This window comes from Alnus glutinosa, chromosome 2 (genome assembly GCF_958979055.1).
Source record: "Alnus glutinosa chromosome 2, dhAlnGlut1.1, whole genome shotgun sequence".
NCBI classification, from domain to species: Eukaryota; Viridiplantae; Streptophyta; class Magnoliopsida; order Fagales; family Betulaceae; genus Alnus; species Alnus glutinosa.
In genome coordinates this window covers 24,663,785-24,673,089 of record NC_084887.1, presented here as the reverse complement: position 1 = coordinate 24,673,089, position 9,305 = coordinate 24,663,785, and the positions used below count along the sequence as shown (strand labels likewise).

The following is a 9,305-nucleotide window of genomic DNA, read 5'->3' as shown; positions in this document are numbered from 1 at the left end:
GTTTCCAAACGGTTCATTTTTTGCGATTTGGTTTAAAATCGCACTTTTTCCTTACGAAATTGCAATTTCAAATGCACCCTTAGTTTGGTAGCTTAATCGGCTGGGGACCACGCATCATGAAGCGAATATCACTAGTTTGAATCCCCCCTCCCCCCTCTTGTGTAGACATGTCAAAAAAAAAAAAGGTTATTACATACCTATCTCTTTATATATATATATATATATATATATATATATATATATATATATATATTATACACTGGAACCTACCTCTAGGCTCTAAGAACATCTCCAACAATAATTAATAGTCATTTAATATACTTAAAAAGCTCTAATTTCTACTGCTCATTTTTCAATACTAACTCAACTAAATTATCTATTTCCCTCTCTCTTTCTTTTTTTCTTTTCTTTTTTTTTTTTCTTTTTTTTTTTTTTTTCTTTTTTTTTTTTGGATGAATCAAAGCTTTTACAACCAAACACAAAACAATTACAACTGTAGAAAGAGGAGAAGACCCACAAAACACCTTACATCAAACAGCCGAAACAAGCATCAAACTAGAGCCAAACTACAACAAGACTACAACAACCATAAAGCCGAAAGCTGCCTATCAAGAGGAGATCTCTTGAATTTTAGGGACAACACCTTTGTTCTAACATCCCATTTTATCCGAGCAACCAGGGCTTCCTCTGTCAAGGGGGAATTGCCAAAACACAGCTCATTTCTCAACCTCCAAATGTGGTAAACAGTTGCAGCCAAACCAAGCTTGCAAAGAGTGGTATGCAGCCCCTTACCCTTAAGACTACATGCCCACAACACAATATCATCGCAGCTAACACTAGGACTAGGGCTTAAGCAATCCGCTATAAGGTTTCTCCAAATACGTCGGATGAAACCACATTGGAAGAATAGATGATCAATCGATTCTTGCATATGAAAACAGAACCTACATAAGGTGTGCCCCATAAATCCCTAGCCACATTTTCTCAGTTGCAATGGCCTGTCTAAAAACTAGCCACAAAACGAAAGCATGGCGGGGAATAGCCTTGGAATGCCATACTACCTTCCACCAAGGGACCACGGGAAACTTAAGTCTAAGGAAATGCCAAGTTTCTCCACAAGAGTAAACACCACTCTTGGACTTCCAAACAGCAACATCCACTTCTCCAACTTTAACATCTGGTGGTCTAGCCTGAATAGCCACCAAATCATCTGATCTAGCAAGGGGCCAATGACAGGAACCTTCATGTAGAACAGTGGAGACACAAGCATTCGGACTAAGTCCAAAATCATGGACAGCCCGAAAACCATAAGTGTCAATCAGTCTTCCAGCCAGGTGCCAAGCATCAAACCAAAGAGAAATTTTATGGCTCATTCCTACTTTGAAACTCAACAACTTCTTGGCAGCTTCTCTAAGATGCAAAAGTTTTTTCCAGTTCCAAGAGCAACTCTTAGGAACTGGAATTTGCCAAAAACTTCTACCTTTAGGCCAATTCGACTCAACCCATGCAACCCAAACTGATCCGGCATGGGCAAACAAACTCTAGATATGATGGAGCATAGCAACCCAGTTCCAACTTTCCAACCCTTTAAGCCCGAGCCCTCCTTCATCCTTAGGACAGCAAACTTTATCCCATGACACCTTAGCCTTAGCTTTGGTATCATTCCCACTCCAAAGAAACCAGTTGAACTTCTGTTCAAGCAACCAGATCACCTTCTTAGGAAGAATGAACACCTTAGACCAATAAATCTGAAGGCTAAAAAGAATGAAGGAGACAAGTTGCAACCTCCCAGCAAAAAAGAGATGCTTAACCAACCAAGAGTCAATCCTGCCAGCCACCTTAGCCACCAAAGCCTCACAATCCAGAGTAGAGAGTTTTTTTGTAATTAAAGGGACTCCAAGATACCTTACAGGCAAGGAACCTTCAGGCATATGCAGCATGTCCAGAAAGGCAGCTTTGTCATCCTTAGACACCCCAGTACAATAAAATGAAATCTTAGCCGCATTAGCCTTGAGACGAGAAAAGGATTCAAACTCGGCTAAAACTTATTTTACAACAAGAATAGAACCCATGTCAGCTTCAGCAAAGATAAGGAGATCATCTGCAAAGCAAAGATGAATAAGTTTGAGCTTGCTACACTTAGGTTGAAACCGAAACTTCTCCTTATCCAGAGCTAGCTCAGCCAAAAGCATAGAAATGACCTCCATAGCCAATACAAAAAGGTATGGTGAAATCGGATCACCCTGCCTTAGGCCTTTTCTCCCTTGAATAAACCCCACAAGAGACCCATTAAGAGCCACCGAAAAAAGAGGGGAAGTGATACAGGCCCTGACCCAATACACAAACTTCTAAGGAGAACCAAAACATTTTAAGCAGTGGAGAATAAACTCCCAGTGAACAGAATTGTAGGCCTTCATTAAATCAACCTTCAAGGCACATCTAGCAGCCCATTTACTTTTATGGTAGTCATGAACTAACTCCTGAGCAAGCAGAATATTTTCTGCAATGCTCCTCTTGGAGATAAAGGCACCTTCGTTATTGCTAACAATATCCTCAAGGCCTAGAATTAACTGATTAGCCAAAATCTTGATAATGGTTTTATAAACCATATTACAACAAGAAATGGGGCGGTAATCCCCCATGACAGCCGGGTTCTTCTTCTTAGGAACCAAAGTGATGGTTTTAGCATTAACTTCCTTAAAAAGAATACCCGAAGAGAAGAATTCCAGCACTGCTGCTATCACACCATCTCCTACCACCGGCCATACCTTATGAAAAAACCCCGCTGAGAAGCCACCAAACCCAAGGGCTTTGCTGGCTTTCATGGCAAAAATAGTCCTTCTAACTTCCTCTCGAGAAACAGGGGCTTACATTCCAGCAATGCAGGCAGGAGAGAACTATTTTTGGAGAAGCTGAGTAACTCTCTCAGCTTTAGTTGAAGTGAAATCGTGGGAAGAGGAGCCTAAAGGCTTCCTATAAAACTCAATGGCCATATCCTTAATAATCCAAGGGTCAGAAAAAATGTTACCCTCATCATCTTTAAGGATCTTCACAAGATTGGAAGCATTCCTAGTCTTGACAACCTTATGAAAGAAAGTCGAATTGCCATCCCCAAGAGTAACCCATTGAACCCCGGACTTTTGCCTCAAAAAATTCTCCTTAGTTTTCATAAGAGACAAGTAGTGATGCAGACATTCTTTTTCCTTGATCAACCACTCATAACTACCTCTAGATTCCATAAAACCAGTCCGAGCCGAAGCTAAGTCATGTCTGGCCCTCTCTACTCTCAAACTAATACCCCCAAAAACTATAGTATTCTTCTCTTTAAGAATTGCCTTAACAAACTTGAGCCGAGTGTAAAGCTGGTACATAACATAACCCTGCACATCCACACCCCAACCAGTAGCAACCCAATCCAGAAAGTTCACATGCTCCGTCTAAAGGTCAAAAAACTGAAAAGGTTTGGGACCAAAACTAGGGAGCTGATCAATGGTCACAAGAGCAGGAGAGTGATCCGAGATCCCTCTCACAAGAAAGTCCACTGCAGTGTTGGGAAACACCCGTATCCACTCAATGTTAGAAAAAACCCTATCCATCTTTTTGGACACAAAGTCCATCATATCCATTCCTGCTTATTAGTCCAAGTATGATAGCAGCCTGTAAAGGTAACATCTTCAAGCTCAACATCTTGAATGCAAGCTATAAAGTCCCTTTCATAGCTAGTGAACGCATGAGTAGAACTGGACTCATGTGGAAACTGAATGACATTAAAGTCACCTGCCACCAACCAAGGAAGGTTCCCAATAGAACCACTATGAGCCCGTAAATCCCCCAGCAAACCCTTCCTGTCCAAGCCCTGGTTAGCCCCATAAGCCACTGACAAAAACCAAAGCCTCAACTCTTTAGCTTCAATTACCTTACAAGTAATGACCTAGTCACTACTAAACAATACATCCATAGTTAAAAGATTCGGATCCCAACAAATCCAAATTCTACCCAAATGATGAGAATCATAATTGTGAACCATCTCCCAATGGTAACAAATAAAATCCTTAACCTTGACAGCATTATCTTCTTTGACCTTTGTTTCCACAAGGCAAAGAATAGAGATATTGTACCGTCTCAAACTCTTCTTCACCTCCTTCTATTTAAGGGGCTGATTCAAGCCCTTTATATTCCAAGCGAGAATCTTCATATAACAGGTGTAGGTGAAAAACCCCGCACCTCATCCTCTCCCACTCACATCTTGCCCTATCCTTTGAAGATAATTCCTTTTAAAGACATCAAGAAAAGTGATAGGGGAATGAAGAGTAAACTCCTCATTGGCAGCATCCTTTAGACCAATATGAGCAAAGGAGTTAAAAAGAGCAACCTCTTTGCCTTTACCCGAAGGAGTAGCAACAGAGGGCCTACGAACTGCCTTCTCAAACGGTTTTGAAGTCTTCTTAGCACCAGGAAACCGCTTAGAGGATTCACCCTCAACAGTCCAATCTCCACCCAAATTGGACTTAGTAGTAGCCACAACTGACCTGTACCCTACAGTAGTCACAAGCCGGTTATCTCTCTTCAGCTGAGCCTTTGGAATCCATTTCTGCTTCTCCTTTTTTGAGAACGAGGACACAGCATGCCCAAAACCCTTGCACAAAGTGCATTTTAGAGGAAGCCATGGGTATTGCACCCCAATAGAAATAGGATCCCCAGAAGTCCTACTGATGACAACTTCCTGAGGACATCCAGAGTCCACATCAATCTCCACCAAAACTCTGGCGTACCCCAACCTCTTCTGTTCTTCCGTAACAAAATCAGCATACAGAGGCCTGCCAACACCACTCGCAACATGGCTAAGGCAAGCATGATTCCAATATTCTAAGGCAAATGCAGGAATTTGACCCAAATAGGAATGGACGTCAAGGTAAGTTTAAGAACCTGCATTCCTAGGGTCCATTTCCTCAAAATCAGTGGCTTATTTCCCACATGCCAGATTTTGGCCTCCATAACCTCATTGCATGTAAATTCATCAGCAAAAAGAAAATTATAAATGTCATTCTCAAGGGAAAAAACCTTCACCTCCCCATACTGTTTTCACATTAAGGCCACAGATTTTTCACAAGGTAAAAAGGGAGAGGTTTATCAAGGAATTGCCCAACCAAACTGGTTTTCCAAGTCGCAATCCCATCCTCAACATCCTGTAGTGGCGAAGAAACCATAACTTTATTCCCTACCTTCCTAGGAGCAACAAAGTTCAGTTTTCCCAAGGAATTGTTCGTCTTGAACAACCTCCGCCAATCATTGGACTCACCCAAGCCAAGGTGATCCTCCTGATTCGCACTAGGAGCATTCGAAATAGAAAAAGTTTCCTCAGAAGAAACACTAGGACAAGGAGAATTGGCCCATGGAAAATCCAAATTCTCAACACAAGGGACATCATTCTCCCGAGGTATTTCAGTCACAGGGAGAAGAATTTCATCTTCCTTAGAAATAACCGTCTCAGATTCTTGAATAAAACCAGAATCATGATTCAAAGAATCACTAGGCTCCAAATTAATAGGTTTAGCACAATCAGGAGTCGATTGTGATCTACCTCTACCCCAACCTCTACCCCTAGACTTCACCATTACCACACCTCCCCGCCCACCTCAAACACTACAAGCAGAAAAGTAAATCATCCAACAAGCACAGTGGAATGAGAGGAAAACCTGCTCTGAAGAAAACCTCTGAAGACCGGAGAAGAATCCGGTAGCAACGCGCCTCCACGCGCCGAGCTGAAAACCGCGCACAATCTACGAATTAGAGAAGGAAATGCTGACGTAGCAAGAGAGCATTTTTGGGGGATCAATATTTGCAATAACTTGTCACATTAATCTTACCAGATATTTATGAGATTATTTCCCTCTCTTCTTTCTCTAAATATTATGTTTTATTCTTTTTCTATTCATTATTTTTCGACTTCTATCTTACTCTCCCTCACCACGCCGAAATCCCCTCTGAGAGAAACCTTAGCCCATCTGGCATCTCTCTTCCCTCATTGCAAAAACCCACCAGTATCACAACCAAACACCCAATCACAGCCACAGCCAAACATCCCCCTTTCACCAATTGACCAAAAAAAAATGCAGAAAATCAACCCTCCAAAAGCACCTTCTCCACTAATGAGTTTCAAGAAGTCTAAAAGAAATGAAAATCAAACAATCATCTCCTTTCCCTCACCCTCTTGCCTCTGCTTTTCGATTCCCACCCTCAAATCCCCAAAATCAACCGAATATTAGCAAAATCATCCAATGGGTGTCAAAGGAAACCACAAATTTCATGGGTATTTTCTTTGGAAAGATAGTGTCGAAAAGGGAGTAGGAGTTACTTGTTTGCCTTGGATATTCTCTCTGGAATTTTGGAAGCTCAATTGTGCCAGGCTTTCATTGCTTCTGGATTTTAAGAAAAAACTGAGAAGCAAAATGATTAAAATAAAATTTGTGAGCTCTCAATGAGAAAGGCGAGAGGGAGGGAGGGAGAGAAGAGAAGGATTGGGGTTGGTATTGGAGGGAGAGAGAGAGAGAGAGAGAGAGGAGAGAGAGAGAAATGTGAGAGAAATGATTAAAATAAAATTTGTAGTGTGAATAGTGAATAGGCTTAGAGCATCTCTAATAGAATAGACAAATAGCTCATAATAGTTAAATTCATTTTTCATCTTAGGCAGAATAGAATTTCTCATTCTAGTGTGAATAGTAAATAGGCAGAAGTGTTTATTCACTATTCACACTACAAACAGTTTTTTATTGTTTTCTCTCTCTTCCTTTGTTTTCTTTATTTCACACACTCTCTCCCTATTTCTTTCACACTTTCTTCTACACAAAATAATATTTAAAGAAAATAAAGAGTATAATAGAGAATCTGTTGAAGAGAATATAGAAAAAACAGTAGCTAAAGTAGAGAATTGTACTTTTTCCCTAACTACTTTAGCTATTATTGTTGGAGATCCTCTTATGTTTATTTACTGTTCATACTAGAATGAAAAAAGTTATTTCGCCTACTCAAAGATGAAAAATTGCTCATAATAGTCAAAATTTACTATTATTAGCCATTTGAATAGTGTCATTTACGAAATAACACTAAACATAGGGTCGGGACTCCAGAATAGCGTTGTTTACTATTCAAACAATGTTAATTAACGTTGTTACTATTTAAACGATATTAACAGTTTAGTGTCATTTGAACAGTAAAACGACACTAAACTGTAATTTTGAAAAAAGAAAATTAAAATTTAAAATAGTTTAGGTTCGGTTTTTTTTTTTTTTTTTCCTTTTTTTTCTCCTCTGGAGACAAGACTCCTCCAACAAACAGGAAAAAAAAAAATGAAGAAGAAGAAGAAAAGAAAAGAAAAATCTGGAAATAGCAGTATAAGAAAAAAGTATAGTTAGAGAAAGGATAAAAATTTAAGAGCTTACCGCTGTGAAGGAGTAATACAAAAGATGCTCTTAAGGGGAAAAAATTGAGTTTGGAAGACAAGCTTGAAGAAGCCAGATATATAGCAAGAATTTTAACATTTAGTGTCGTTTAAAGTCCCAAACGACACTAAATTCAAAATTTTTAATGTCGAATTAGTGTCGTTTAAATAGTATGTAAACAATGCTAAATAGCGCCGTTTGAATAGGAACATACACTATTTAGTGTTGTTTGGTACAAGTGACACGAACACAAACGACACTAAACAACGTGTTCTTGGGGTAATAATGTAAGTTCATTGCATGTATGCATGTATTGGGCACGTGATTAGTAAATCGCTAATTTAAAAGCAAATCGCTAATTTAAAAGCAGGGAGAAGTTTAAGAAGGAAAGAAATAGATGGTAGGAGTCTTTGTCGAATCCTAGTACTTGGATTAATTCAAGCTAATCGTTATCTCATTAGTGATGAGATCTATTATCTTTATCTCTATATTATCTTTATATTATCAGTTAGGTTATCTTATTATCTTTATCGTTCTAATTGGTTTATCTTAAGAGTTGTTAAGTTAGTAGAAGTGTTATTGCTTATATTTATCATAGTTAATTATCAATAGTATTTGTATTATTTAAAGACCATTTGGTTGTTAATAAAAAGAATTAAAGTAATTGTGGTTTATTCCTACCCTAAGTGGAATATTGTGGATTTTTCGTCTACCCTAAGTGAAGAATTGTGGTCTCTTCTACCTGAAAAGAGCTATCAATCCCATCATCTTTTCATTCCATTTCTACATTCATCCCTATTTTTCATACTTCCGCCACAAATCACGCATCAATTGGTATCAGAACCATTGAAACCACCACCACTAAAAAATTCCATTATCAGCACCACCATCCACCCCCAGTAAACTAGATTCGCCGCCATGCATGGCTACAAATGAAGAGCGGATCGAAAAATTGGAAGGAGATATGCAGAAGCTTAAGGACAATGTCCAGAAGCTCATGACATCCCAGCAACAGATCTCCATCAAATGACTAGAACGTTCCTTGCTTGAGTTTATGGAGAATTTGTCAAAAACCAAAGATGAAACTTCACGAAACAACCCGATGCATATTCCATCGCCAAAGTCCACCCAATTTTCGCGATCAGGCGTAGCACCTGCGTTTGCAACACCACCTCCTTTCCATGCCCACTCAAAGTGTGACCCAGGACACAAACAAGTACACATGACACCCAGTCCACCCATTGGCACCAACATCAACAGCGAAACCCCCACAAAACCACCATTGGCCAAATTGGCACAAATCTGACCGCTCCACCGAAGAGCACCACCATGTGTGGAATTTTCGCCGTCAAAGGCCGCCTCCCAAACCTTCAAATCAGCATTTCCATTGATATTCACAGTTCCGTCCTTCTTCTTAGAAGGTGTTCTTGAAGAAATCCATAAAAGAAAAGCAAAGCTGCAAAATTATTTCGACCCTGAGGACAAGTGTCGTGTCAAGGGGCCAGAATTGATAGGAGTCTTTCTCCAATCCTAGTACTTGGATTAATTCAAGCTAATCTCTATCTCATTAGTGATGAGATATTATCTTTATCTCTATATTATCTTTATATTATCAGTTAGGTTATCTTATTATCTTTATCTTTGTAGTTGTTTATCTTAAGAGTTGTTAAGTAAGAAGAGTGTTATTGCTTATGTTTATCGTAGTTAATTATCAATACTATTTCTATTTCTATTTAAAGACTATTTAGTCATTAATGAAAAGAAAGAAAAGAATTAGAGAAATTTTGGTTTATTCTTACCCTAATTAAGTGGAATATTGTGGTGTTCTTCTACCCTAAGTGAAGAATTGTGGTCTCTCCTACCTAA

The 9,305-nt window shown here is 39.2% G+C and overlaps 1 protein-coding gene across 1 annotated transcript; it reads right to left on the bottom strand.

Annotated features, from left to right (window-relative positions):
• Positions 1-577: 577 nt before the first annotated feature.
• On the bottom strand, positions 578-2,825 carry LOC133860398 (uncharacterized). The gene is made up of 6 exons (XM_062296014.1): positions 2,427-2,825; positions 2,055-2,345; positions 1,906-1,964; positions 1,626-1,755; positions 949-1,541; positions 578-800 (listed from the first exon to the last, which is right to left on the bottom strand). The coding sequence occupies exons 1-6, from the start codon at positions 2,823-2,825 to the stop codon at positions 578-580; spliced, it is 1,695 nt and encodes a 564-aa protein (XP_062151998.1).
• Positions 2,826-9,305: the final 6,480 nt, after the last annotated feature.